The sequence below is a fragment of the Quercus suber genome, unplaced genomic scaffold (genome assembly GCF_002906115.3).
Source record: "Quercus suber isolate HL8 unplaced genomic scaffold, Cork oak 2.0 scaffold_760, whole genome shotgun sequence".
Lineage (NCBI taxonomy): Eukaryota > Viridiplantae > Streptophyta > Magnoliopsida > Fagales > Fagaceae > Quercus > Quercus suber.
The window spans coordinates 210,115-226,954 of NW_027070196.1; the positions used below are offsets into that span (position 1 = coordinate 210,115).

At 34.3% G+C, this 16,840-nt stretch overlaps 1 protein-coding gene across 1 annotated transcript; it reads left to right on the plus strand.

The window, feature by feature from the left end:
- Positions 1-13,753: 13,753 nt before the first annotated feature.
- On the plus strand, positions 13,754-16,631 carry LOC112002943 (uncharacterized). Its single transcript, XM_024035104.2, has 2 exons — positions 13,754-13,859; positions 14,707-16,631. Exons 1-2 carry the CDS (start codon positions 13,754-13,756, stop codon positions 16,629-16,631), a joined length of 2,031 nt encoding a protein of 676 aa, XP_023890872.1.
- The last annotated feature ends 209 nt before the right edge of the window (positions 16,632-16,840 follow it).

Below are 16,840 nucleotides of genomic sequence, written 5' to 3' on the forward strand. Positions count from 1 at the left end.
GTGATGTTTCCTTCCTTAGAGATATAGAGTATGGGTATGTACACTTTACATGAAACTGTAATTTGTGTATACACAAATTTTACTAATAATAGAAAATCTTCTGCTGCGATTGTTTAAATATAAGCTATGAAAACAAGTTTGAGTAAAAAGTGAAGAGCATGGATGTAATACAATGCTTGAGTGGATTACCTAAAAGATCTCAGATTTAGTAAGAGATCTCAGATATAGTAAGAAGAAGAGTACTAATTTTGAGAAAATTTTAGCATAAAAGAAAAAAATGATGAGGTATTTGGCTCAGCTGTTGTGGTTGTGATTTACTTATTTGTTCATAGTCAGGATTGTCCAATATATTTTTTAATTTATTTTTTTTTTTCCTTCACTGATTTCTCACCTATCAACCTAAACTCAATTGAATTCAATTACGATGTCTTCTACCATCTTTTATGTAAGATGTTAGTAAATTACTATTTGTTATATTACTGTTTGAACCTAATAGAATTTGTATTGTTTTTTTTTTCTTTTTTCTTTTTTCTTTGAGTTGGTCGGTGAAAATATTTTGGGACCGTTTGATTTTGTAACTATGATATTGAAATATTCTGTCATGATCTATATGTTTGATTGATTTTCTACTTAAAAGATATCTAGCAGTGCGTTATAAAATGAGTCAATGGGTTTCATGATTTCATCCATTAGTATATTAAGGAAGTTGTTTAGAGAATATTGTATATATAAGTGCAAAGGCTCTTAACTCTCTCTTACCATTCCTCTAATAGTAAATAGGTCATTTTGATTTTATTGTGTCTGTAAGCTTTTGGGATTTGTGTAGACAAGCTTATTTTATAAAGAAAACATGATCTCATATGTGATAGATTAGATCAGTTCTGGCAAGTTGAGGTGTCAGTTTTACTGGTCTACACTCATTAGAATAAGTACATTGTTGCCTCTATGCCAAGATTAAGATTTCCTTGATCTATTGACAAATGATCCTTAATTGCCAGCCTGTTACTTAAGATTGTTTTAGGAAATCAGTCCAATAGCCACCCATCAATGTGTGGTGGTCTCTCTTTTGTTTTGCTTTTGTCCTTGCAACGTGTGAATAATATGCATTTTGGAAAAATCTTGATGGAATTTTGGAGTTAAATTAGGATGGAATATGGGTTGTAGGTAACATTCTTCTAAACAATTTAGCAAAAATATAGCATTTAGTATCAGAAATCCTAATAAACTTTTTACAATTTTTTGTAGATGACCATCAACTATCATCCACTTTTGCAACAAAGCTCTACGTTAACCTTGACATTCCCGAAGTTGCAAAAATTCAAAACAAGTAACTACTACCATGCTATTTTTTTTTTTAATATAAGAAAATTAAATATTTAGCAAACTAACAGAAAATCATGTTAAATGTTGATGCATAGATTGAACACCACAATGGACATAAATGTTACATAGATTATGCCAAGGGGACCATGTGAATTACAGGATGGAGAACTTGCCTTGCATTATGGAAAACCAAGTGTTAAAACTATGCAAATTTGTCCAATAATCAAGTGAAGAGGTGCTGGATTTTAAAGCTCGACAGTTAGCTCGACAGATAGTATCTATTGAGGTTTAAAAGGCAGTTTTTGCCCGATTCTCGATAGCTGCCCGATAGATACCCTATCTATTGAGATTTAAGAAAATCAAATTTTTAGTTATATTTCACTCCAATCCGTGTATACATGTTTAGGCTTTCTTTTCTCACAGCCCTAAACATATATAAAGATTATTTTAAGGGCCATCACAGCTGATGCAAGTGAGTGCAACTTGATGCAAAGGTTTTTCACAAGCATATTAAGACCGGAGACAATTTGCCCTAGTTCATCTTTCTTTTCAAGAAGCTACTGTGTTTGTATGCCGTAGGGTTTTGTAACCAAGGAGCTTCGTGATCTTCATCGTGCTTATGAATTGAAGAACTTTGTAGCCAATATTCTTCTCAAGTTCATGGTTAGTCACGTACTTGGATCTGTGCATCGATTGGTTAGTCATGTACTGGGTGCCGTGCATTGAAAATGAGAGATTATCACTACAGAACAAGTCCAATTGGATATTGGGGTAATGGTTCAACTGTAGATTGGTATAAGGTACTGAGATTCCTTTACTTGTAACCACTTATTGTGATAATAATAGATTCTCAAGAGTGGTGATCTTAAAATCACCTAGTGGGGTTTTTGCCTTGGAGGTTTTCCCCTTTCATAAATAAATTACCATGTCAAATTTATTTTCCATTGTATGTTAACTTAGTTGGTGATTTGTTTGTGCTACCATGCATATTGCATGTTAATTAATTTAATTAATTCACTTGGCTAATTAATTGGTTAATTTATCACAAGGAGTCAATACATTCTTGGCTTATCAATATATATATATATATATATTATTGGTGCATCTAGCTAGCAAATGAACACTCATCATTAAAAAAAAAAAAAAAAGAATGGAGGGGATTCTAATTCTAAAAAAATTAGAAAAACCTATTTTGATTGTGAATCACATTCCAAAATTGTCGGCTTTCATGAACTTTTAGTATCAACAAAGCATGGAATGAACTTTATTCTTTTTTCCCATCCTTTTTCTAAAGAATAATGCTTTCACTTTTAAATGTCTTTGCTTTTAGAATAAACCATTGATCAAGGCAAAGGATTCTTACTTTTATATATATAGTGCGAACTGTGATTATATACATATCTTCTTCTTCTTCTTCTTCCTCCTTTTTTTTTTTTTTTTTGGGTTTATAATCAATTTTAATATTGGCTAACCAAATAGTTGTGGGAAACATGAGTTCTACTTAGTTTAATTGATATATTCCCTTATCGTCGAATAAGAGATTTGGAGTTTAAACTCCATCTAAATCAAAAACCAATTGGTTTCTTGACTTAATAATAAAGAGTAATTATTTTAGAGTGGAAGCCATAAGTTTAAATTCTACAATATTTTAAAAAATAATAATAATTGTGGGAATCTAGAATTTAAATAATGGAAGTTAAAAGGTTATTTAGGTAATTGCCCCAAAAATCAAGAAATGAATGACAAGTAGGGGTGGAGGGAGGAGGCCCCTGAATTTTCAACATCCCCCTCTACTCCTAGATTATATATATAATTTATATAATGACCCCTCTTAAAATTCCATATGTAGCTCATTGAGCCAAAATTTATTCAAGGTCTATGTTTTTAAAAGAGATGAATAAATCTCTTTAATAGAAGTTTTTGATTTTTTCCAAAGACAAATCCCTCTTCTTCTTCTTATTCTTTGAAAAAAAAAAAAAAATACATTCTTGGCTTATCAATATATATATATATATATATTATTGGTGCATCTAGCTAGCAAATGAACACTCATCATTAAAAAAAAAAAAAAAAGAATGGAGGGGATTCTAATTCTAAAAAAATTAGAAAAACCTATTTTGATTGTGAATCACATTCCAAAATTGTCGGCTTTCATGAACTTTTAGTATCAACAAAGCATGGAATGAACTTTATTCTTTTTTCCCATCCTTTTTCTAAAGAATAATGCTTTCACTTTTAAATGTCTTTGCTTTTAGAATAAACCATTGATCAAGGCAAAGGATTCTTACTTTTATATATATAGTGCGAACTGTGATTATATACATATCTTCTTCTTCTTCTTCTTCCTCCTTTTTTTTTTTTTTTTTGGGTTTATAATCAATTTTAATATTGGCTAACCAAATAGTTGTGGGAAACATGAGTTCTACTTAGTTTAATTGATATATTCCCTTATCGTCGAATAAGAGATTTGGAGTTTAAACTCCATCTAAATCAAAAACCAATTGGTTTCTTGACTTAATAATAAAGAGTAATTATTTTAGAGTGGAAGCCATAAGTTTAAATTCTACAATATTTTAAAAAATAATAATAATTGTGGGAATCTAGAATTTAAATAATGGAAGTTAAAAGGTTATTTAGGTAATTGCCCCAAAAATCAAGAAATGAATGACAAGTAGGGGTGGAGGGAGGAGGCCCCTGAATTTTCAACATCCCCCTCTACTCCTAGATTATATATATAATTTATATAATGACCCCTCTTAAAATTCCATATGTAGCTCATTGAGCCAAAATTTATTCAAGGTCTATGTTTTTAAAAGAGATGAATAAATCTCTTTAATAGAAGTTTTTGATTTTTTCCAAAGACAAATCCCTCTTCTTCTTCTTATTCTTTGAAAAAAAAAAAAAGATACATTTGGAGAATTAAAGATGAGAACATTGTTTTATTTTTATTTTTAGAAGAAAGGACAACTATGATTTTTGTGATTAGGAGTTAAAAAAAAAAAAAAAAAAACAAAGAAAGAAAGAGAAGAAGAGATGTTTGAGTAATATAAGAATAACTAGATGGGAGTGAGATTGTGCATGTGCAAGTGCTGGGAGCTCTGGGAGTGCTGGGAGTTGAGTCACGGGTTCGACTCCCCTACTGTGCATGTGCAAGTGCTAGGAGTGAGATTGTTGGGCAAAGGCCTAGTGGGATGAATCTAGCATCTTGCTAGAGGCAGAGGCCAAGTTAGGCTGAGTCTCAATCGACACATTAGAGTTGGGCTTACACCCTTTAAAGAAATAAAGTTGTACATTTTTTATGAGTTATAGCTTTTGGTACAGTGGGTAAGCAGTTGATTTTAACAATTACTGTAAGGTTGAATTTAATCAACCAGTTTGTTGGCTTTATTCTATGCTAAATTTTCTTGTAATTCAGCATCTAGAAACCCTGTATTTAGGTGGGATTCATGTAAGGGTAGTGTGTGAGAGAGTGTGAAGAAATGCTCAACATTGTGCAGTGATGTAGGGACTTGTAGCTGAATCTTGCAAGTAGCATGCAACTTGCAAGCCACCAGAAGATGCTCACATGCTAAGCATGCAAAAAAGCTGAAGCGTCATGCCAGTTGTTGCACTACAGGACAAAAAGTCCAGACTGGTCATTTAGTTATCTTGCGGCTTAAACTCGCGGCTCAGCCAAGTCGCCAGTCAACTTTGTTTTGAAAAATGACTCTTCACATTCCAAACACGCTCCACTATATATAGACTCTTATACCCATGAAATGTAGAGAGCTTTCAGAGAGAATTTTGAGAGAGAAACTTTAGAGAAAAACAAGATTGACTCATCCACAGTTTTTACATAGAGACTCTTCAAATTCTTCTACTCTCACCCTCTCCATTGTTACATCCTTGAGAGGTTTTTACCCAAATTCTTTTCTCACCATATCCATATCTGTAAGAAGGCTATTTCATGCTTGGGAAACAGTTAGGAATGGACCAATGGTTATTGGTTGACACTATGAGCTATAATGGAATCCGGTAAGCTAGAAAAGACAAAAGTTTGGCGCAACTTTGTTGGAGCAAAAAGTTTGGAGGGCTTAGGTACATTGAGTAGATTAGGCTTGGAGGGTCTTTTACTGTTCATGTATCCTAACTTCATTTTCTAGTAGATTATTGACCGCTTGGAGGGCGGTAGAGAGGTTTTACGCTGAGGACTTTAGTTTCCTCTTCGATAACACATCACTGTGTTGTTCTTGTGTTTGCATATTTCTTCCCTTAATCTTTACCATTTAATTTCTGCCGTGAATGTGATTTTATTTTGTTTAGATTGTTTATCAATTCTGGTATTAGCTTATGTTCATTTTTTGCACATACATAGTTTGATATTAAGCTTGAATTAGTATTTTGTAAATTGGAGGTCTAAACGTTCATAGTGTTTTATACGCTATTTGAACATTCAATTACCAATCCCTTAAACCTTCAAATATAAAGTCAAGTAAGGTCCTCGAGATAACCTCAAGAAAGGAACAAAAATAAAAGTCTCAAAGTCATCTTGAGAGAGAATTTTCACATCAAATGAGCATTTTTAGATTGAGCAAGGCAGAGGATCATACTTCTACAATTAATTAATTAATTAGTTTTTTTTTTTCTTAACATGCAAGGAAAGAACATGCTTTTATCATTATTTTTCTTAACGAACAATACTTTTACTTTTATCGTTCTTTTTATAAACAATTGATCAAGACAAAAGATTTATCCTTCACCCTCGCAAAAGAAACTTCCAACTATCCAAGCATGATAGGCGTCCACAAGATCTTAAAGGCTGAACGGAGGGTTCTAACTGCAGGTACGTTGTTAAAATATTAGATATGATATATTTAACTGTATGCATATGCTTGTATTAATTCATTTATATAACTATAAATAAAGAACAAAAATAAATAGAATAATTCCTAGATGTTAATTATAAATTAATGGAATAAACTAAATAAACAGAATAGAAATATATATAAGACCATGTTGGATTGATTTTGTCTGCCACAACAAATCTTATTTAAGCCCATTACGTTTACGCGTTAGGCTGCCGTTTTACATCACACTTTGCTGCAAAGAAACACTTGAATGCATTGTTGATATCACCAAAAGCCTATTTTGATATCACCAACAGCCTTTAATGTAACTCAGTAACATTATTTAGTTCTCTATTTTGATTTTTTTCAATAGAATCCACTTATAATATAAGTGTTATATTTTATGAGTACAGAGAAAGAGAGATGAATTAAAAAAACACAGAATATTTATAAGAAAAAAAAATAGTGGGATTGAATACTTTTTTAATTTTTAAGGAAAATTACAATTTTCATAATTATATATTGATTTCTTTTCTTTATTCATTTTTAGTTAAATAATAATTTTTCTATTAGTTGCCCTGAAGTAATGATAAATCTATTTGTATAGACGTCAGATAATATAATCATTTTTTGTGCACATGATCTCAATAACCATTGTTAATTAAATTTTATTAATTTTGTGCACAAACAATGATGGTTTGCACCAAGTGAATTTATTCCTTGTTTAACCCGAATCAGCGAATCCAGCTTCATCAATAACATCCCGGAAGTCTTGCATTTGTTTAAAAGGTCTTATCCTACCTCCTAATTTTTCATGAGATTTGAGGATTTCGTTAAAGTCTTCGGCACAAAAACAAGGAATATCAAAGCATCTGCTAAGACTTCTCAATAAATTCCATGATTCAGGGTGATTGTGTTTTAGGAGCACCATAAAAACCTATAAACCGCTAAGCATCGTCTTTCCCCTTGTTAATGATGACATCAATATGGTTGAGAGTTGATGTTTGGACTGACACTTCTGTTTCACCATTTTGTGATGTTTCACCATTCCACAAAAAAAAAAAAAAAAAAAAACCACATGTATCAAATTCCTATTCCAATATGGTTGCGTTATTGAGAATCCTTGGTGCATAAGGAAATGATTTTTTCATTGGTGTGGCAGCAAAGGGTTCTCCTTAGTTTTTAATGATAAAATATTCCCTGTTATTAATTAATAAAATTTAATTAACAATGGTTATTGAGATCATGAGATCATAGATGAAGTGAGGCTATCTAGTGTGTTGAAGAAATTTAATTCTGGACATAAGCATGTGTGTCAAGAGAAACTCAAGGTGGTGGTTTGTTTTTTTTTTTTTTTTTGNTAATTTATAAGTAGGAAAACTACCTTTTTGCCTATCTTTGGGGGGCTTAGGATTCCGGACTTATCGCTTAGGAAGAAGACCCTTCTAGCTTAGCTGCTCATCCTGTAGGCACTTAGCTTGAGGATGCAAGAGTAGGCTTTGAATTTCATTCGAATATAGTGAATGAATAGAATAAACAAGCTTTTAGCTCGAGAAGGCATCTTTTGATCGTTGAACTTTCACACTCATATGTGAGAAACTATTCAATTTCTAAAAATAGCTCAGTAAATGAATGGTCAGCAATTGGCTAATGACAAGAATACATACCAGCGCAATTTCGATCCAGTGTTTGTGCTAGCCCACTAACCCCAGGTGGGGGTACACAAAGAGAAAGAAAATCCAACCAAAGAACAAGGTTACACCTTCGGGGCTTTATCTAAAATTTATTGAAGATAATTTCTTTTCCTTAAAATTTAACTATTTTTATAGGTATTTTCCATTTCTCTATCCCTACAAATATATCATACTTTTTTTTTTTGGAGAAATTTAGGCATATTTGATTGATATTATTCTTTTTTGAAATGGTTTATATTTTTCAAACTTTTTTCTATAGTGTGTTATGTTTTCCTTTTTTTTTTCTTTTTTTTTTGGGTACAAGTAAAATATTTTAATTAATTATTCAAACTTCTCATTCTCTTAAATAGACTATCATGATAATTAAACCTCTTCACAAATTTACAATTGATATTACTCAAATTATTGATAGACATATTCAAATACATAGCCATGTAGATTGTATTTTAATATAAACTCAAATTATCACTTCTAAAATATTTGAGAATTAAGTTAAACCAAAATTATAAGAGGTTGAGAGAGTATATGTGATGGCAAACTCAAAAAACATACCACCAAAATGTATCAACCTAAAATAGAGATACAAAAAACACAAAGAATTATCAATCTAAAGTAGAGTTGTAAGAAAGAATAAATGAGAGAGAGAGAGAGAGAGTAATCACATTTTTTTGGGAGAATGTGAGAGAAACATCAAATTTATATAAAAGAAGATAAGCAGAAGAATACTAAGAAGAAAAGGTATAGTTGTTAATATCAAATTATTCAAGCCAAGCTACATAATAGAATTATATTATATCATTATATACTATATAATGTCCTAGAATAATATCTAGCAATTAAAGAAAAGAAAAGAAAAGAAAACAAATTAAAACACAATCAATTGCATCAGCTCAAAGTGGATTTCAAAAATTCATTAACCTAAATTAAAGATGTAGTAAAGAATTAAAAATACACCAAGAGAGAGAAGAAAAGAATATATATATATATATATATATAGAGAGAGAGAGAGAGAGAGAGAGAGAGAGAGAGAGAGAGAGAGAGAATTTTTTATATTAAATAAAATGGGGAAAAATAGCCAAAATGAAAGGAAGATTAAGGGTGGAGAAATTGCACTTAAGGCACGGAGTAGTAGGGAATACATTATACCATATTACAAAATAATTATATATATATATATATATTCCCATGTATTGCTTGGTTCTGCAATTAGTTTAAAGCAAACTTGTGTGCTCGTCTACCTCAAACCATTGTTAGAGGTGTGCTATACATAATCTTATCTTGAACTTCACCAAGACCAAACCTTAAGATTTGGTACCAGTTGATGTGTGATAGCAACACTGTAATACCTTTTTTTTTTTTGGGTGAGCTAGGGCTAGCAAAATTACATTCACAAGTTCAAGAAAATAAAAATGTCTACATATGAGAACAATATTTAATATGGTTTGGCGAACTTGCTGGGTTAAAATAAATTAACCCTAGTTAATTAATTCATTTACCCAAGTTGATTAATTAGGTCAAATTACATGCAAATCATGAAGGTATCAACAAATTACCAAATTAACTAAATGCAGCAGAAATTAAATTGACACGGTGATTTGTTGACAAACGGGGAAAACCTTTCACAAGGCAAAATCCCTACTAGGTGAATTTAAGATTACCACTCCCAAGAATCCACCAATCAATAATCAAGCGGTTACAAGTATGAGGAATCTTACCGCTACCCTGGCCTATCCTGAACCAACCTACAGTTGAACCTTTGCTCCAACACCTAATTAGACTTGATCTTGTAGTAGCCTTTTTTCCTTTATTGCACAAATCTCCAATTTGTGACTACCTAATTAGACTTGATCTTGTAGTAGACTTTTTTCCTTTGTTACACAAATCTCCAATCTGTGACTAACTCCTTTGCACAAATCATAGTACGTGACTAACTTTAGCAACTTGAATGATTGTTGTTGGTTACAAAGTTCTTCACTTCATAAATGATGAAGATTAGGAAGTAATTGGTTACAAAACCCTAAGGCGTACAAAATGCAATAGCTTCTTGCAGATTGTATGAGTTTTAGGTCTTTGTTTCTGTTTATGATGACTTTTAAAATAAGACTTATATATGACTAGGGTTGTAAGAAGAGAAACCCTAATCATTCAAGTTATCATGGGCCGAATTTTAGATCTAGAAATTCTGAAATCGTACATGTCAATAGCTCAAGCTTATGTTGAGCTTCTCCATTAATCTTTTATAGCAACATCTATCGAGCTTATGTCGAGACTTAATGAAACACTTTTCTTCACTTGTTTCTTGGATCAACCTTCATGTCTTTAATGATGCCACTTAATATGTTTGAACAACATACTTCTTGATATATTAAACCCAACTTAGATATACCAAATTACAAGTAAAATGCATTTTGCCAAAGGCTTAGCCAATTACATTGATAATATGCCCCTAACACAACTCAAAGGCTATGTCCATGGATAACACCAACCAAAATCCATTATGAATGATATGGATTACAAGCATTATCTCAAGAACCAAAAAAAAAAAAAAAAACCCACAATCCCACAGCCCCAAAATACACCCAATAACTTGTTCACACTTGAAAGTTCACATTTAGGCCCCTAGAACGACTTGTTATGTACCAATTTTAATGAATTATCCTTAACCAAGTGATTAAACAAACCAAATTAGATTGCAAGCTCAAAGAATAAAAAATAATGCAGTGGAATAATAAACTACAGTACACACATATAAGGATAAGATCTTTACCGGAGAAAAACCCTTAAGGGACAAAAACTCTTCACCATAATCTACTATGAATATAGTTTTTTTTTTTTTTTGGGTAAACAAGAGCTTCAGCTTAGATTAAATATTAGAGTTGAGGCAGAGCCTCTCAAAATACATGCCAATAGAGTCATAATACAAAAGCATAGACATGTCCACTGGGGGATCATCATAAATCCTAAGGTCTTGGTCTTGAGCAGCTCCCTTCTTCGCCAAAAGGTTTGCACACTGGTTAGCCTCCCTAAAACAGTGTCTGAGCTTAACTCTAGGCAATTGCTCCATGAGGTACCTGCAGTTTGAAATGAGCACAGAGTTAGCAGTGTTAATATTAGTACTGCCCACCACCCAATCAGCCACAAGTTTTGCATCAATCTCAATCTCTACTGCCTGCATCCCCATTGCACAACAGATCTGCAGTCCATCACATAAGGCCTATAACTCTGCATCCACACTCAAAGATATACCTATAGCTCGAGAGAAGCCTTTAATCCAACCACCCTCATGGTTTCAAATTAGTCCTCCTCCCCCAGCCTTCCCTGGGTTCCCAACAGAAGAGCCATTTGTATTCAACTTAAACCAATTCAATTCAGGTTTATTCCATCTCACACTAATTGGTACCTTTGCTGCACGCTGCCCATTCTGCCCAGCACAATAGAAAAAGTTTGTGGCTAGATTATGAGTCTCTCTGGCCAATCTGAAGTTTGGTTCATCATGCTTAAAAACTCTTTTATTCCTATGGGTCCATAAGCTCCATATACCAAAAGCAAACTGAACATCCCATGGAGTTTGCCCAATTGCCAGGTCCTTAGAGTCCTTTAGATTACACTTCAACCAGTCACATAGCTCGGATCTGAAGAAGTCCTCATCACAAAGGGTGTTGTTCAAGTTGGTCCAAAAGTTTTTTGCAAAACTACAATCTCTCAAGACATGGATTATTGATTCACTACCCAATCCACAGTATTCACATACCCCATTTTCAGCAATGCCCCTTGCAACCAGTAGCTCTTTGACTGGGAGGCTATGGAGATAACATTTCCATATAAAGCACTGGATTTTTGGTAAGGTATTCACCTTCCATCCATTTCCCTTCAAAGAAGCCAGCTTCTCCCCTTTCCCCTTTAGCAATTCTGTAAGCACTCTTGCCATCAAAGTTTCCTGAGGGTGAATAAGCCCAGCTGATACAATCAAGAGTGGATGGGGATATTGGTATTGGTATAGCTCCAATTGTCCTCCCCACAACACTTGGTAAATCGAAGGAAATTTGTTGCAAATCCCACCTTCCATCTAGGATCATATCTTTCACCTGCAGCTGATCTTCACCTCTGTTGAGAGGTCCAATGATAATATTCCTAAGAGGCCCATTCGATAGCCATTTGTCATGCCAAACATTTAAGTTACTGTTTCCTCCCACTATCCATTTGGATCCTTTGTTGAAGACATCCTGCCCTTTCTTAATGGCAGACCAGGTACGAGAGCAAGGCCGCTTAAGGTTAGAGTATTTACTCCTCAACACCTTAGCCCAATTTTGGTCTTTTTCCACATGCATATGCCAGTTGAGCTTAGCAAGCAGAGCTACATTTTGTGGCCTTGCTGCAGTCACTCTTAGGCCTCCTTCTTTTTTAGGCTTAGTGATTTTTTCCCAACCCACAGTATGCAACTTCCTTTTCTCCACCGATGAGCCCCAAATGAAATTTTTGCTGGTTTTGTCTAATGCATCTATAATTTTTCTAGGGAGCATGACACCTTGCATCACAGAAGCAAGTATTGAGGCTAGCACGGACTGAGTAAGAATCACCCTCCCTGCAAAGGATAAGGAGTGGGCCTTCCAACCTACCAATCTGCCTTGGACTCTTTCCAACACAAAGTTAAAGTCTCCATTAGAATAAACCGAGTGCTTCATAGGAAACCCCAAGTATTTCCCAAGGTTTGGGGTAGAATGCAACCCCAAGCAAGTGCACAGGTCTTCTTTATCACTACTATTCACATTTGGAGAGAAATACACACGAGACTTACTATTACTCACCCTCTACCCCAAAAGTTCACAGAAAGAATCTAGAGCATCCTTTATATTCTGACAGTTTTCATATCTGCTTTCCCAAATAGAACTAAGTCATCAGCAAAAAAGAGGTGGGAGAAAGCCAGACCCCCCTTTGAAGCTCTTACTGGATCCCAAAGATTTGAATCGCATTTTTCTTTAATCATATATCCAAGCACCTCCATGCACATGATGAATATGTATGGGGACAAAGGGTCTCCTTGTCTAATCCCCCTTGATGGCTGAAATTCCTCCAAAGCTCCACCATTTAGTAGCACTACTATACTTGAAGACGAGACATAACTCATTATCACATCCACAAGATACTTAGGGATATTAAATAGTATAAGAGTGTCACGTATGAAACTCCACTCCAATATGTCATAAGCCTTCTCAAGGTCTTGCTAGCAACATATTAAGCCTCTAGCTCTTGCTAGCAACATATTGTACTAGTCATTTCTCTTCATAGTCTCCAATCACAAGTTGAGTGCACCGCTCGCAAGTCTGATCTTTCGAACACTCTAAAGCCTATTGAAGATTTTAGCAAGTCTTTGTGGTTTTCTAGCATTTCAAATCACTCAAGGCTATGCTTAGTGTTTCGATGAAGTTTTCCTCTCAAATATGGTCAATAGGAGAGGGTGAAGGTATGGGAGAATACAAGAAGTTTTCTCTAAGGGTACAATAGTGGCCTACCTTCATTCTACTGAATTAGGGTTTTATTATCGTGCATACACAGGTTATAAACCAATGGTTGGATGACTGCACTCAAATCTAAAAATCAAATCTGGAAACTTTTCTAAGCACGTTTGGTTGACCAAATTGTCGAGTGAGGTTCGAGCGAACTGCTCTGTGACTCTTTTCTTGACGCTCAGTTGACCCAACTCTTCAGAATCAGCACTTTAACTTTCAACCTTTTTCTTCATGAAGATCAAAAAGAACTTAATCCAAATAACCCTCCAACTGCTAAATCAAACTGAAAATATGGACTCAACACTACGAATTTGGTAGGAAACACCCAATGACTTGATTGGAGTATTGGAGATGGCTGATATGTGGATGGCAGTGGTGATAGGCTTTTGACGATGGTAAAGAGATGCTAGAGAAATCTGACGACAACATAGAGAATGCGAAGAAGTCAGAGTTTTGGCTCTGGTACCATGTTAGGATTGAGAATGTAAGTGATTCTATCTTGAATGATGGCAATATGGTATAGAGGAGTGCTATACATAGATTATAGGGAGAGGCCAGAGAACAACGATAGTAGAATAATGACAACATAATAACAGTACGTTAAGAGCCATAGAGTCATCATGTGATTTCTGTGTTAACAAAAATTTAGTATATATAATGCAATGATTCTAATGTTATTGCCATGATTTTTGTTATTGTTGCTAAATTCTATTCCCTCTCTCACTCTAAGACTTAGCTCTAAATAGAATGGAATCTTAGTGATTGAATGAGAAGATGAAAAAGCATAATTATGTTTTCTATCTCGTTGTGTTGTATTGCAAAGCAGTGCCATTTGAGTCTTAAGGTTCATTTGGTTGGGAGGGTGGAAAAGTGGGAGGATAGAAAATGAGGAGAGAGTGAAAAAGTGAGAAGATAGAAAATATTTTAATTTCTCTTATTTGTGTTTGGTTTGGAAGAAAGGAAGTAGAACCACTTAAAAAGAGGGGGGGGGGGGATCAAGTGAAGAAAGGATTAAAAAGGAAGTATGCACAAGCAAAAAAAAAAAAAGATGAACGAACAAAGAAGAGGCAAAGAAAAACTCAAGGGCCAAATAATCTTTCACAATCTTGTCAAGTTTTCATTTTTATTTTCTCACCATTTTAGAGAGATTGTGATTTGATAAACCCAGAATAAAAACAGCTGAGTTCTATCACTTTTGTCTCCCCCTTTCCCTCCCAACCAAACGCCTCTCCAACTCATTTTCTCTCTTATTTTTCACTCTTTTTTTTTTCATCCTTTCTAAAATCGACCTAACCAGACATACCCTTAAGCTTGCTTTGACTTTAGCAATAATAACACTCCTTTTTTCTTGTACAGTGCCTGTTGTTTTTCCGGAGACAAAAAGGCCTGGTCAAGATGTTTCAGATATTGTGCAGAAACTATGGAATAACTGGGAGCTACGAGTTCTGGTCCTTCTCAGTCTCATCTTGCAACTTTCTCTTTCTTACTTTGGGAGACGTAGAAGATATGGTGTTCAAACTTGGATACATATCTTTCTTTGGATTTGCTACCTTGCAGCTGATTCAGTGGCAACGTTTGCACTCGGAGTCATTTCTAGTAAACAAGGAAATTCATCATTCAGTGTTAGCACTGCTTCTCAAGAACAAAATGAGCTTATGGCATTCTGGGCACCATTTATGTTGTTGCACCTTGGTGGCCAGGACACAATCACAGCGTACGCAGTACAAGACAATGTTTTGTGGTTGAGGCATTTGCTTTCACTATTTGCTCGATCAGTTGTGGCAATCTATGTTGTTCGCACATCTTGGAAGGGTAATTGGCTTTCATCTCTTCCTATTCTCATGCTTTTTGCTGGATTCATCAAGTATGCAGAAAGGATATGGGTCATGCGATCAGCAAATCGCCGTCCAAAATTGGGCCAACAACAAAAATATGGTGAACTTGACAGTTTTCCAATATTTAGGCCTCTCTTTTTAAATCAGAAGATCGGCTATAAATTTCAACGAAAAAGCAGGGAACAATTCATAAATTATAACTCTAAAAAGGCATTTGCAGTAATTGAAATTGAACTCGGACATGCTTATGATACTTTCTACACCAAGATACCTTTGTTTTCTACGAAACTGGGTTATTTCTTCCGCTTCATCAGTTTTTCTACCATCAGTTTTGGGTTTGTATTCTTCCTCATAAAGGAGTGGCAAAATCATCTACAAATAGATTTGATTATTACTTACCTATTATTTGGTGGAGCTGTTGCCATAGAGATATATGCTGTGATTTTATTGATCACCTCTGATTTGGGAGTTCGTGTTTTAAAGAAGTACATAGACATTCCCCGTCCAAAAACCAATAGATGTCAATTGTGCAAACGAAGGTGGTCAAACTCAATGGGACAGTTCAATATGCTTCGTTTTTGCACGAGAAATAAGCTTGAAACTTCCCAGAGAACCCCAAGATTCTTTGGTGTCTTGGAAGTGTGGTTCTTCAATCAAATATTACCGAGACTAAATGGAAAGCTGGATATGCTTAGAAAGCTGGATATGCTTCACTATAAGTCTGACGAGAAGATCAGTGAAGAACTGAAAAGCTTGATCTGGGAAACATATAAGGAAAAATCAGAGTCCCAAAGACCAGGGTTTTCCGAAGACTATAACAGCTACATATCTTCGGATAAAAATGTACAAGTGGAAATTTACGAAAGAATTATCACCTGGCACCTTGCCACAGATCTCTGCTTGTACCTTGATAATGAGAACCCAGAAGTTGATAAGCTACTGCGAATGATCAAGCACATATCAGATTATTTGATGTATATACTTACCATGTGTCCTTCCATGTTATCAACCGGAAATGCAGAAATCAGTTTTGAGAAGGCTTGTGAACGAGTTAGGAAAGCACTCAAAAATCACCCAGAATCCAGCTCATTGTCCCTTGCTTGTGAGAAAATAACGTCTTATCTATCTACCAAAAATAAAGATTATTTCCTAGCGTGCGATGATGAAGATCCATCAGATTCCCTTCTGGTATATAATGCATTTCAGGTTGTGGAAAACTTGAGAGAATCAGGACAAAAGAGGGAGATCTTGACTAGATTTTGGGTTGAGAACCTAGCTTATGTTGCAATTCTTTGTGAAGGAAAAAACCATGCTAAACAGCTCCTAAAAGGTGGGGAGTTTCTCACGCATGTCTGGTTTTTGATAGAGCATCTCGACCTCAAAAAGAGTTTTCAAATGCTAAAAGAAGTGGAAAAAGATATACCAATATCATTCTCAATACTATAGAGGACTCGGGATACATACATATATATATATATATATATATATATTTATTTATTTACATATAAAGTTGGGTTCAAGTTATTCTTGGTGTAATTTTAAGTAATGTTACATTATATATTTTTTAATTAGATACGAATATTGACAAATCCATCGTTAGATTATATTATTTTTGTATATTCTTTATGCTTGCAAAATTTTAAAGTAATCAAAAA

Coding starts and splice junctions, on each gene's coding strand:
- LOC112002943 (XM_024035104.2), top strand. CDS start 13,754: ATGCTAGAGAAATCTGACGACAACATAGAGAATGCGAAGAAGTCAGAG. Junction 13,860..14,706: donor TGATTCTATCTTGAATGATG/GCAATATGGTAT, acceptor TTTCTTGTACAG/TGCCTGTTGTTTTTCCGGAG.